Source organism: Panthera tigris, chromosome B4 (genome assembly GCF_018350195.1).
Source record: "Panthera tigris isolate Pti1 chromosome B4, P.tigris_Pti1_mat1.1, whole genome shotgun sequence".
Lineage (NCBI taxonomy): Eukaryota > Metazoa > Chordata > Mammalia > Carnivora > Felidae > Panthera > Panthera tigris.
The window spans coordinates 128441803-128455610 of record NC_056666.1 but is presented as its reverse complement, the minus strand read 5'-3'; the positions used below and the strand labels follow the sequence as shown (position 1 = coordinate 128455610).

The window sequence follows — 13808 nt, the reverse complement described above, 5'->3', positions numbered from 1 at the left end:
CGGTTGAAAAACCAAGACCCCCCAAGAGGCCGGTGAAACAAATCACCATTTCTCTGGGTGATGGGGATCTTTCTGTCACCAAACCTAAATAAATGAACTAGAGGACTCCAGCTGTTACCTGCAAACCCCGATTTTGAATTTCTGCCTCATTGTTTCCACTAATTTCTTTTTAAAGACTTCTTTACTTTGGAATAATTTCAGATCTGCAGAAATGTTGCCAAGGTAGTCGAGTTCCCGTAACCCCTTCACCTGGCTTCTCCTCAGTTTGGCATTTGTCAAAGATGTGAATGCCAGCCCAGCCCTATGAGCTCAACTCCAGACTTTCTTCTAGTGTCACTGTTTTCCCACTAATGTCCTCCTGTTCCAGGACCCCCCATGGCACTGAGTCGCCATGTCTGTGACCGATCTGTAATCAGCAAGTTACATGTTGAAACTCCTTTGGGAAAGAAAGAAAAAGAAAAAAAAAGCCACAGCATTCGAAGTTCTTCCTTTGTAAGACTGACTTCTTCTTTCTTCAGGTACCTGCCACAAGGTGGACAGGTGCCTGGGTCGAGGTCTTGAGGTTCAGATGGTCGTTGGCACTGCTGACTGTGGCCACGCGCTGGCACATTCCTCCTAGAGGCCCCATGAAGACCAGACACTGCCCCGACATTGACCTGTGTTCTCTTTCAGACCCCGTTACCCACCCCCTCTGAGGATTTCCTCATCTGCCTTTACTGTGGGGCAGGGCGGGCTGGAGCCACTTTCAACACCTTCTGGGCCTCCCTTCTCTTCCTCCTGTGACCAAGCACACTTGTGGCTTTGTTCCCACTTCCGTACCCACCCCTCTCAGCAGCCGAAAAGCAGCGGCTGGAGCCAGGCTCCTGGGCTCGAGTTCTGCTGCTTACCAGCCACATGACCCTGGGCACATTCCATGACCTCTCTTTGCCTCAGTTGGCTGATCTAGAAAATGGGGATAATGAGAGAACCCGTCTGTTGCTGGGTGCGGTGAGGACGGAGTGAAGAATGAATGCGTATCAAGTATTAACATCAGAGCCTGGTGTGCAGGAAGTGCTCATTGCTTGTGAGCTGTTCCCGTGTCAACCCAGCACTCACACCTGGTGATTCCTGGGCCTTGGTCGCTGCACCCCCCCCCCCCCCCCCGCCCCCGGCGCCGCCTGCTTTCTTGGCACCTCTGTGAACTGATCTCCACGGGTGGGGTGGTGCCTTCAGTGGCTCCCAGCTGGGGATGGGACTGCGGGAATACATGTGACACACAGAGAGAAAGCCGGTGGCTTGCACCTGCCCCAGGGCCCGAGACCGCCTGCTCTTTACTCTCAACGCCGGCGCTGCTCCCATACCTGCCTGCTAAGCTTCAAATTCTGGAAGGGGGGAAATCCCACCTCCAAGCTTCTCCTCAATACCATTGACTGGGGGCCTACTCGGAACCAGGCCCAGGGCTGGTGTTTTACATGCAAAGCCTTATTTAATTCTCATGTCACACTCAGACCTTCAAAGCTCTTATTAGAACAATCTTACAGATGAGGAAGCTGGGGCAGGAGGGGCCATTTTGTTCCCACTAGAAAATGGCAGAGCCCTGAATTCCAACGTGCTGGGGTCCAGAGTCTCTGGTTTTAAGCCCTCCCACTGTGACCGAGGAGTTCAGAGGAAGTCACGAAAGCTGCAGCGTGGGCGGGGGAGAAATGTGCGTGGACCGCTGGGCGCTCGCTCACCTGTAGCAGCTCCACGTCTGCAGGCTCTGCCTGGGTGGGGACCAGCTCCGTCAGCATCTCCGACATCACCCTCACGTTCCCACTCACCATCTCGAGCTCGCTGCGCAGCTTCCCGATCTGAAACACACGGTCGGCCCTGGTGAGAGAGGCCAGGGGGCCAGGGCCGCCGCTCACGAGGAGGCTGGCGCCACTAGCCCAGGGGAGCTGACCCGCCAGGACCCTCTTGGCTCCTGGGCCACAGCGCGGCACGAAGAGGCCTGTGGTGGGCCTGCCCCACCCCCCCAGAGACCCCCTCACAGAGCTCTACCGACCGTTACCATCTCCAAACTGGGGAGCCTGGTTCAGGCAAGGCCAAAAGGAAAGCAGCTGAAGGTAAATGCACCACAGAGTGCGGCTGCAGGGCTCCAGCATCTCCTGGGGCCGAGAGGGCAGCTAACGAGGCCCTGGAGGGCAGTTCCCCGCCCAGGGGAGAGGAGGGAATCAGCAGGCCGGCTTCCTGCCTAGGATGACAGTGCTGTGAGGACAGGACTTGCTCCTGGTCTGCTCCTCCTGGTCTGCTCTGGTGTCCTGGGCTCTTTCAAGCATGAGTGCCACGCCCCACCTTGAGTGTGAAACTCAGATTTAGCGCTTGTTAAAACCATGTTAGCAGGTTTTCAGTGATCAAAGGGTTCCAGGGTGTCAGCTTGGGGAATCAGCGTAAATCAGGTCGCACAGTCCCCACATGGGTGAGGTGGCGAAGGGCCACTGGTCCAGTGTCTTATGCTGTGGGGCTTTGTGGGGTGCTTGGTCTCAGGAACTCTGTGGACACTGTGAATGTCTAGTAAGGCATCAGTATGAAAGTCCTTTTTTTTTTTTTTTTAAACTTAAAAGATTTTTGAGAGAGCTAGCGAGCGAGCATGGGCGGGGGAGGGGCAGAGAGAGAGGGAGACAAGAGGACCTCAAGTGGGCTCTGTGCTGCTGACACGGAGAGAACCCAATGCGGGCCTTTAACTCACAAGCTGTGATACCACGATCCGTGCTGAAGTCGGACGCTCAACTGACTAAGCCATCCAGGTGCCCTGGTATGGAGGTTCTAAAATTAATCTGGACGAAGAACCTTGGCCATGGAATACCTTATGGGTCCAGTTATTAAGTGGCTTACGTTCTGAGAACTGCATGTGACCTAGCTGATTTCAGATTACGAGAGTCAGTATATAAATTTACGATGCCTGTGACAGCAGCTACCATTTATTAACCACCTACCAAATGCCAAGCATTTAACTTTTGTTGCTCATTAACCTTTACCACAATCTTACGAGGCACGTATCATTATCCCAGCCTTTACAGATGAAGAAATGCGGGTGCAGACACAGGTAGGAACTACGGGTCACAGACACCTTCCAAACCCCAGGACACGTTTGGTACATTTGGCCGATTTAATGAACACTCTTGGTATAAATGAGTGGAAAGACTACTGACCACAAGCCCAGTGTGTCCGGGTCCGATGGGACCTAATTACAACAGAGTCTGGGAGTGACACCACTGGATGCCTGGAAGCTTTAACATGCCCCAGGAGACAAGAGGGGAGCTGGAAACTAAACACCGCCTACTCAGTTTTGTTTAACGAGAACCTTCTTACCCTGGATGTAATCAGGCTTAATCCACGCCGATGTAAGACTTCAGGCAAAAAGGTTAAAAGCATAACTAGGCTACATGAAATTTGGATCACAGGGTGATTTTACAAGTTTTATACCACTTTAATTGTATGTCCAGTTAGGAAAACTTTTCTAGCAATATTTGTGACTCTGGGAGGTGATTTTATAACTTATTGTGAGATACCCAGTACAGAAGCTTCTCTTCAGATAGGTTGGGGTGTGAAGGGCTGCTGGCAGGTTTGTTCATAAGTCCAGATGAGACAGTACAGGAGATTAGTGGGTCCACTCTGGAAGGTCAAGTTTCACTTTGTTTCCATCACAGACCTGTGTCTCTCTTGCCAGTATCTTTAACAGCTAAGCTTTCACATGTAGCTGGTATGATGGGTCTAAAGTTCGTAACACAGCTCAAAAGTGGGCATGCCGAGAACACGAGGCCTCAGCTCACATCCCAACAGCCATGTCTAAAATGGGGCCACACTGGGGCGCCCGGCTGGCTCAGTCAGTAGAACATGTAGCTCTTAATCCCGGGGTCGTAGGTTCGAGCCCCATGCTGAGTGCAGAGATTAAATAAATAAACAAACTTAAAAATAAATAAATGAAATGAGCATGTATCCAGCTTATTTTGGTGATGGCTGCAGATATCCCTTGGGGGGCAGGCGGCTTTGCCAGGTGGCCTTGCCCCCGACTCCAGGAGGAAGAAACTGAGGGACAGAAGCTAAGTCAGCGCGTCGTGAGTCTTGTGGGCAATCCTGCAGGGCTACTCACGGAGCCCCGGCCCCTGGAATCTTACACTACACCCCAAACCTTCTTCTTGGAGCTCTGTGGGAAGCATCATGGGTGCAGAGCAAGGGTTTAAAGAAATGTTTTGTGCAGATGTTTTAAAACTGTTTTTAGCCAGAACCTCTGTTCAGATGAAATCGTATTTGAGCACATAAACAAACCACCCAAAGAAGACGAAGACGCTGTTGCCGAAGGGGCCACCTACTGGGCACTTACTCTCCCCGGTGCTGCCTGAGGGGCTCCGTGGGGCACACACTTTGGAGAACAGCCGAGGTGCAGGACCGAGCCTGCTGGTAGTCAGACAGACTTGAGCTTGAATCCCACCACCATCTCTGATGAGCTGTGCGGCTCTGGGCAAGTGAGTTTATCTAAGTCTCGTCTTTGAAACAGGAAGAATGATACATACCCAGTGGGGCTGCTGTGAGGATAGAAATTTCCATACCGAGAGGGGCCCTCCCTGCCCCGAGTGGCTCTGACTCAGGCTTGTTTACCTGCTCAGGGGTTGGCGTGATGGGTGTGTCACTGGGGAGTGCGGCCGGGACGGGCAGGGGGGCGGTGTGCTGGGTGGAGTCTCCTCCATGGCTGGCGTCAGTGCCCACAGAACTCTGCCCTGATGGCGCCTCTGAGCTGAACACGGTCTAGCGGGCAAAAACCGGGATCAGCGAGGCGGGCAAGCGCGTCAGAGAGCAGCCGGGGAAACTGCTTGGTAATTCCCCGACCTGCCCCCCCGCCGCTGCTCCTGCGGGAGGAGTCTCCTCACCCTCTGGGGCGTGTGGATGGGCGACAGCATGTCCAGGTCGGTCATCGGGAAGTCAAGGCCCTTCCTCCGCAGGTCCTCGTAGACGGCGACCACACCCGTCAAGTCGGGCGAGCTGCGGAACGCGTCAGCCCAGGACTGAGAGGGGACAGGGGGACACGGCCGGTAACCACTGCTCACCATCTCCCCCGCGAGCCCACCTATCGGTAACCACTGCTCACCATCTCCCCCGCGAGCCCACCTATCCGCCCCCAGAGAGCAGAGATGCCCTGACTCGCTGGTCCTCGGACCGCCGCGCCCACATAGCCCCCGCCAAGCCCCTTCCCCGCACTCAGAACCTCCAGTCAGCGGACACCAAGACGGCCCCACGTGAGAAGGAGCTGGAAGCAGACAGAAGAGCAGCGATGGTGGGGGCGCCTTGCTGTCTGGCCAGGCCCTAAGCTCTCTCCCCACCCCGGAAGGCGGCTGGCACAGAGCTTGGCCCGGCCTGCCCGCGCTCACCTGGATGAGGTTGAGAACCTTGTCGTGCACGATGGTGGGTGGGTTGTTCTTGGGCAGGATCGTCCTCACCAGCACGCCCTCCACAAAGTCCTGGCTGGCCACCAGCACGTGGAAGCGGTGCCCGCAGTTCTTGACGCAGGTTTCCAAGACCTGGAGGCCGTGAGGGGCCCGTGAGCAGGAGTGCCCAGGACCCTTGCACTCGGCCTCCATCGCGGAGGAGAGGCTGAGTACGGGAGGGGCCCCCTCAAGTGAGACCCTGGAACACGGAGAAGTGGGGACAGTGCCCCGACTCGGGGGCTGGTGTGCCCACTAGTGGCCCCTCACCGAGTGGCCTCAGTACCCACAGAAGCCTGTCCTGAAGCTGCTTCTGAGCCGAATACAGTCTGGAGGGAGGGTGGCTCTCCAAATGGAAACCACAGTGAACTTCCATAATCCCATGGTGACCCTGCAGCCCCAGGACCAGGCGCTGAACTTCCCTCCTCGTTTCTTGTTCTCCCTTCCTGGCTGGAAGTGCCCTGCTCTTTAGCCGGATTCACCTGACGTAAGTGCTGCTGGGGACGCCGGGACAGAGTGCTGTCTCCACTCGCAGCCAAACCCCTCCGACAGCCAGGATGCCCCCTCTCGCCTGGCCCGTCCTTGGCCACCGGCATTTGTTTTATGCACACTTTCCAGGGCATCCAAGTGCCCAATTTGCCCGGCCAGGCTTTCTGCCCTGCTGAGCTCTGTGTTCGCCGAGCTTCTGTGTCACTTGGCAGGTCCTCTGGCACGAGCTCTCTGTGACTGGGTCTGGAGGGATGTGGGCCTCAGGGTGTCTGCTCCCCATGCCAGGAAGTTGGAGAGAACTTTGCCAAATGGCCACTCTGTGTCTGCCAGCACGGTAGACAGGACGGCACTTTGCCCACAGACCTTTCCTTCTCAACCCCTGGAAGAGGAGCCCCAGGGTGGCTGCGAGTCCTGCTAGGCCTGGGGGAGGTGCGGCTCTACCATGGAGGGACAGACGGATGGATGGGGCACTCACCGTGAGAGCCAGCATCACCTCGTGGAAGTTCTTATTCCCTACAATTCTTTTCTTCACTGCTCGGAAGGCATCTTTGGGACTGGGCACAAGAAGGACAAAAGGAAGGATGCGCTGAGGAATGGAACCTTCTTATTCAACACATGGGGCCACCTACCTAAGATCAGGAAGCCCTGGAAAACAGGACTGGTTCCGTCTGTCCATCCGTCCGTCTGTCCATCCATCCATCCATCCATCCCATCTGTTCATCCCATCCATCCATCCCATCCCATCTCATCTGTCCATCCATCCATCCTATCCCATCCATCCATCCATCCATCCCATCCATTCATCCCATCCCATCTATCCATCCATCCATCCATCCATCCATCCATCCTTCCATCCCATTCATCCCATCCCATCCCATCCCATCCCATCCAAGCCAGCCACTCATCCACCTTTCCTGTGTCCTGTTTCCTGTTGAACACACAAGTTCTAATCACAACACAAACTGCCTACCCTGCCAAAGTCCTCAGTAGGGCATGAATGCTTGGCAGAGATTCTCCAGATCCTCTGCACCAGAATCCTCTTGGGGGGAGGTATGAGGGTTTGTTAAAAACGCAAAACCCAGGGCTCCCACCCTAGGTCCCTGAACCAAGCTCTCCCGGGATCTGTATACTCATCACACCCCCAAGGATTCCTGATACACACTGGGGTTTATAAACGAATAACGTGTGGGCAGAGTCCTGGGGCCTCATCCTGGCCACTTCCTCTCTCCACCCACACTTCCACTCAGGTCTTATTAAGTAGTCACACATGCTGGCACCATGCTGGGTGCTGGGGACACACTGGTGAATGTGCGGGTCTGCTCTCAAGGACCACACGACCAGGGAGACCCACATCACTGTGGGAAAGAAGGGGGGCCCGCAGTAAGAGTGAGTGGGTGTCAGGGGAGTCCTCTCTGGGGTGGCATCACGGCTGGGCGTGAAGGATGAGATGGAACCAGCTGAGGGGAGGAGGGAAGTGGTTCAGGCAGAGGCGGGAGGGACTGGATGGAGGCCGTGTGGGGAGGCGGAGGGAGAGGCTGAAGAGGCCCAGGCCATCCCGTTAGGGAGGGTGGACATACCTTGTGCAGGGGGAGCCCTGAAGGCTCTGGTGGCAGCCTGCCCTCCCTGCCCCATCTGTCGCCCAGCCCACGCATGCCGGTGGCCTCACCCCTGCGTCCTGCCCTTCAGCTCTGTGCAGGTGAAATCAATGTTGCCCCGACTGCTCTGGCCTAAAAGCCTTTGTGGCCCCCAACTTCCACGTCTAAAATCTGCCTCGCCCACGACTCCCAGTCCCCCATCTCCCTGGTGTGCACTGTCACACGACACCCACCCGGGGCTCCCAGGCTGAGAAGACGCCCCCCAAAGAGGGGCACCGTGTCCTCTCTTGACACTTGGCCTCCCGGAGCCCCGTACGCTACAGGAGCATGAGCAACATTTCCTAGGCTGGGAAGTGGCCTCTGGGGCCTGTCCTGCTGTCTGCCAGACATCTGTCTGTTCAGAGATGAGCCCGTCAAGAGCGGGTCAGGAAAGTCAGGAACCCCGACACGGGTCCCCCCACACGAGCGAAGGCGGCAGGCAAGGTAGAGGAGCCATGGAGGCCTGTCAAGGCTGCGATGGACAAACAGGACACGTGGGGTGAAGGACCATGGTCCCTGACAGGGTGGGCCCCTGTCCCAGAAGGGTGGGAAACTTTTCAACCAATGCCCTGGGGCAGGCCGTCACCCTCGAAACGGACTTGTTTCCACGTTTCAGAGCAGCCCAGAGAGAGGGCACAGCACTGGGAATCAGAAATCCAGGCTTGTGTGCCATTGCTGTGGGCCTGTTGCGCTCAGTACCCGGCTAGGAGCCCAGAGTGGACGGCAGGGAGGCCACAACCCACTGGGGGGTAGACCTAGACCAGAGATTCAAGGCCAAGGGTCACATCTGCTCTGCCCGCTGCTGGGTCCCTAAGGCCTCGTGCAGCGCCTGGAACACAGGAAGTGCTCAAGTCAACAGCATATGTGCTTGAACCCGAGTACGCCCGAGCCCCAGTTCTGCCAACGCTTATAAGGGAGATGGGGACTTGCCTCTCCAGGGGGTTTGTGCAGCCCCAGGCCCTCTCAGGGGCTCCTTGAGCCTGTCCGCCCCCCATCTTTTATCTCGGTGGCCCTGCCGTTGCGGTCTGCCCCCCGCTGGGGATGCTGGAAGGTGCCGGTAGCCACTGTGTGCTGCCCTCGGTGCTCCCTGCCTGCTGCCCGCTTCCAGCTGCCTGGGCTCACTTTCCCCACAAAGGGACCATTTGGCTGAGAAGGACCCCGCAGACCAGCTGGATTATCCCAGTGAGAAATGGAGAGCGAAATGAGGTCCCGCTCCAGCTGTTGATTCTGATTTCTCAGATCGTTCCGTACTTCCCGATGACTGTGGTCCCACCTCTTCCCACCCTTCCTGGGTTCTCCTGAGGACAGTGACCCTGCTTTCCCTCTCTGCTCCCCTCGGGACTTTGGGCTTACCGCTGGAAGAATCTAAAAGAGATATCTGCCTCTGATAACAAAGACCTAGGGGGGTACAGTGACTTGCCCAAGGTCACACAGCTGGTCAGAGAGTGCTAGTCAGAGACCAAGAGCCCAGACCACGGTGCCTCCTCCACAGCATGTGTCCTGGGGTGACCTGTGTACCGGAAATTCTTGGCAAAGGCTAATGCCGATGGGCTCTCAGTTCTGCTTCACTGTCACTGCCTTCTCCATGTCCCCTGACCCCCTCAGGCCCCCTCCCCTGCTGGTTCCAAATCTTAAGGAAATGAAAGTCTGTTCTCGCTCACAGAGAAAGCTGGGAGTCTCCCTGCCCCTTCCAGCCCATGTGGTGCAGAACAGTGCTTGGGGCCACGTCCCAGTGCTGGGAGCCACCAGCTGGCCGCGTCCCACGAGGATGTGGCCCAGGTGATGTCCTAAGAGGTCCAGTTGGCCAGGCTGTGACCCGAGAGAGGCCGTGTGGGCTGGTGGCCCCCTAAGGGCATCTCTGGGTCCCCTGTCCATCTCATGACAGCATTGGATGGAATCTTTGTTCCAAAATGTCTAAGATGCCACACTCCTGCCTGGGGTGGGACTCAGAGGACCTCTGCAGCCCTCCTGGCACCGAGGACCACAGGAGGGTCTCCCCTTGCACTCCAGGAGGGGTGGGAATGGGGAGGGGCTCTGTGGCAAGAGGCAGGCTGCACTGCGGCTGGCTGGCCAACCCGTCCCTCACCCCCCCCTCCCCCCCCGCCTCGCCTGCGGGCCTCACCCTTCCTCAGTCTCGTTGATGATGTCACAGATCTCCATGTTGAGGGCCCAGTCCTCGCTCTGCAGGGAGCCATCTGTAGCCTTCTCTGCGGAGGAGAAACCACAAGTTACACGGTGGGGGGGGGGGGGGGTCCTGGACAGGCAGACTCAGCCGCATGCAGGTGTGTGGTGTGGGACGCGGCGGGAAGGGCCAGAGAGGAGGAGGACGATGGGTACTTTTTGGGGCCTCAGGAAGGACCAAGTGGCGTGCAAACTGTTACCTACCTGGTTCCGTTTTGTCATTTAATTGTTTTGGTTTTTGGCTGCATTTTATATTCTTTTTCTTTTTTTTTTTTTTAAGTTTTATTTATTTATTTTGAGAGTGAGTCATGGGGGGGAGGCAGAGAGAGAAAGAGAAACAGAGAGAGAGAGAGAGAGAGAGAGAGAGAAAGAGAGAGAATCCCAAGCAGGCTCTGCGCTGTCAGTGCAGAGCCCAATGCGGGGCTTGAGCCCACAAACCATGAGATCATGACCTGAGCCGAAACCAAGAGCTGGCTGCTTAACCGATTGAGCCGCTCAGGCGCCCTGTATTATTTTTTCGTTTTAAAAATGTGTTAAAATACACATAACATTTGCCATCTTAACCGTTTTTAAGCGTATAGTTCAGCAGCATCAAATACACTCACGATGTGGTACAGCCGGCCCCACCACCCTTTCTAACTCCCCATTCCCCCCCCTCCAGCAGCCCCTGGCCGCCACTGCACTGTCCTTACGATTCCGATGACCTAACACGTCACTGAAGTGGTATCATACAGTATTGTCCTTTTGTGATGTCACCTAATTCTTACAGCGGCCACGTGAGGCCAGGAGCATCACCGTCCTATGATCACCGAGGAGGCCTCGCGGCTCAGTCTACCAAAAGGATGAGTGGGGACAGCAATCCGGCGGGCTGATTTCTGACATGAAACTACGGAGGCAGTGTTTTATTTTCGCAAATAAAATGCTCCTTCTTGACTTTCTATTATCTTTTGAGTTGGTATCTTTTGACCATTCACGTGGTTCAAAACGTCAAAGGTTCCCAAGCGGCACACAACACAGTAAATCTACCTGCCTCCCCGGCCCCAGCCCGACTTCCCAGTGGCCCTACTGGGAACCAGTTTCCTCTCAAACCTCCCAGAGAATTTTCTTTTTTAAGGCTTACTTATTTTGAGAGAGAGAGAGAGGGAGCCGGGGCGGGGGCGGGGGGCGGCACAGAGAGGGAGACAAACAGAATCCCAAGCAGGCTCCATGCTGTTGGCACAGAGCCCGACGCGGGGCTCGAACCCACGGACCATGAGATCGTGACCCGAGCGGAAGTCGGATGCTTAACCGACTGAGCCACCGGGGTGCGCCTCCCAGAGACATTCTTAACCTATGAAGCAAAGGACCCAGGGTAGTTTAAATCTCGACTCCCATTACCAACAGGCGGCCTGGCCTTCTCCTCTGAGCCAGTTTCTGTCTGAAGGCTGGGAGGATGCCAGCCACCCCACAGAGCTGCCTAAAGGAGTAGTGATAACTCAAACAGGGCATCTGTACGGTTCTTGCCACAGAACAGGTGCTCAGTAAGTGGCAGCAGTTCTGTTATTTTTTACTTTTATTTTTTTAAGGTTTATTTTATTTTTAGAGAGAGAGAGAGAGAGAGAGAGAGAGAGAGAGAGAGAGAAGAGAGGGACAGAGAATCTTTTTTTTTAAATTTTCTTAAAAAATGTATGTTTTTTTAGTATAATTTCTTAAAACGTTTATTTTTGAGAGACAGAGAGAGAGAGAGAGAGAGAGAGAGAGAGATATGGAGAGTGAGTGGGGGAGGGGCAGAGAGAGAGGGAGACACAGAATCTGAAGCAGGTTCCAGGCTCTGAGCTGTCAGCACAGAGCCTGATGCGGGGCTCGAACCCACGAACCGCCAGGTCATGACCCGACCTGAAGTTGGATGCTTAACTGACTGAGCCACTCCAGGCACCCCTAATTTTCTTTCTTTCTTTTTTTTAATGTTTATTTTTTAGAGACAGAGAGAGAGTGAGCGAGCAGGGGAGGGGCAGAGAGAGAGGGGGACAGAGGATCCGAAGCCGGCTCTGTGCTGACAGCAGACAGGCGGATGTGGGGCTCGAACTCACGAACTGTGAGACCATGCCCTGAGCTGAAGTCAGATGCTTAACCAACTGAGCCACCCAAATGCCCTGAGAGAGAGAGAGAGAGAGAGAGAGAGAGAGAGAGAGAGAGAATCATAAGTAGGCTCCATGCTTGATCCCACGACCCTGGGATCATGACCAAAGCTGAAATCAAGAGCTCAACCAACTAAGCCACCCAGGTACCCCCGGTTCTTTTATTTTTAAATTGAGGTGAAGATCGCATAACATAAAATCAGCCGCTTTAAAGTGTACAGTCCAGGGGCATTTCCTGTCTCCACAATGCTGTGCAACCATCACTTCTACCTAGCTGAGGTTGTGCGGATTCCGAGGGCTTACCAGAGCCAAGGTCACTCCCCTCTGTACCCTTCTAGGATCCATCCTTGCAGCCCAGGTCTTAAATAAGCTCCACCACAGTGCACAGAGACAGTCTGGTCCCCTGCTTTTTCGGGCCAGTGTTTGATCACACAAATCACCCTGTTTTGGCAAGTGTCGTACCCTAGGTAGGGCTGTGGGACAGGACAGGACCGGTTGATGTTTTAAGGTTAGGGAGTAAGACCCTTGGTGTTCTGACACTGGGCACTATCCCACGTCCCCCTCTGTCATAGCCCTTTCCTCTGGCTCCAGGCCTGGCCCCTGCCGGCACCGGGAACCTGAGAGCACAGGGTCATAGGGCACCTGTCACACCAACAGCACCCAACGGACCGGGTGCGTGCAGCTCGTGATCCCAGCGACTGTTCCGCAGTCCTGAACAGCAGGCTCACTCTCTCTGTTCACAGAGAGCTGAGGCCCAGGGGGGCCAAGTGACCCTTCACAGGCTGCACAGTCATGTGCCAGGCACCGGGGATGGACACAACGGTGGACCAGACAGATGTGGCCCCCGCCCCCTGGTGCCCAAAGGGGCTGAGGCGCACTCTGAGCCCCGGCCCTGTGACCGGGCAGGGCCCTCTTCTGGCCAGGCAGGCGGGCCCACCCTGCAGGACAATGCCTGGGCTGGGCTGGCAGTCAGCTCCCTATAACTGTGGCTTTCGTGACGTTGGTTTCGAAATTGGCCTGACCTCAGTTCCATCCCGGGTCCCGCCTTGGGTCCTGTGGCCAGATGGATGCTGGGGTAGCTGCTCGGGACACAAGCCAGGCAGCAGGGGCATCAGGGTAGGGACAGGGCAGCGGGACGGGGTGTATTTCTCCCCGGGCTATGGCTGTGGGGATGGGGCTGGGGGCGTGAGGACGGCTTCCTTTCAAAGTGTTCCTTCAAAGTGTTGAAGGGTGGGCTCATTCGTCCCACAATGAAGTCCCGAGTGTGGCTTCTTTGCGGCACACTCCCCGCCCTCGGGGACTCATACGCTTGCTAAAGAGAGCTGAGCGGAGGAAGCCAGGCTCTATTCTGGAGGGTTCGGGGTGGGGGGGGGGCAGTGGCTAAACACACTAGTGTGCTACTCCTCCAGAAACCGCACCTCAGCGGTCCCCAGCCACACGGGCCAGAGGACGAGTCATCTCTGACTCTGGTCACAGTGTTCTGCCAACTCCAGCTCTGGATTCTCTGTCCTACCTGAGCCCCTGTCACCTTGCCCTCTGCCTCTGCCTGACAGGCCACTGCCCCGGCCCCTCCTGCCTGGCTCCCCGCCCCCCCACCCGTCCCCCACCCGTCCCCCACCCCATGCCCTTCCTGCCTCAGAGTGAGCTTTCTGAAACCTGGAAGGGACCGTGTCCATCCTGTGCCCCAAAGACTCCAAGGCTCCCCAGCCCTCAACCTGGCCCGCGTGCCCTTCCTCGGCAATAACCCTCTCCAGTTACAGCCCCTGACACACCAAGTGCCATTAGCTGTTTACACAAAGCAGGCAGCTGAATCCTCCCAAGCCTGTGACGTGTGTGTCACTGCCCTCATCTAACTGATGAGGACACTGAGGTGCCGGGAGGTCACACAGTGGTCACCAGGGGCCGGCGAGCTCAGCCTTCCCGGAAGCACCCCCCTGCCCCCTCCTCCC

At 56.1% G+C, this 13808-nt stretch overlaps 1 protein-coding gene across 5 annotated transcripts in view; it reads right to left on the bottom strand.

Moving 5' to 3' along the window:
• TOM1 (target of myb1 membrane trafficking protein) overlaps nt 1–13808 on the bottom strand; it is a 44729-nt gene that overhangs the window by 15781 nt on the left and 15140 nt on the right. For 3 of the 5 annotated variants that reach the window (XM_042993141.1, XM_042993142.1, XM_042993145.1), the window contains exons 2-7: nt 9684–9768; nt 6403–6481; nt 5385–5534; nt 4887–5021; nt 4618–4764; nt 1713–1829 (exon numbers count right to left, since the gene is read on the bottom strand). In XM_042993141.1, the coding sequence (XP_042849075.1) occupies nt 1713–1829; nt 4618–4764; nt 4887–5021; nt 5385–5534; nt 6403–6481; nt 9684–9768 (713 nt within the window). Of the gene's footprint in view, nt 1–1712; nt 1830–4617; nt 4765–4886; nt 5022–5384; nt 5535–6402; nt 6482–9683; nt 9769–9946; nt 9966–10347; nt 10414–13808 lie in introns of those variants that run through there. The other 2 variants (XM_042993143.1, XM_042993144.1) reach the window with 2 other exon arrangements.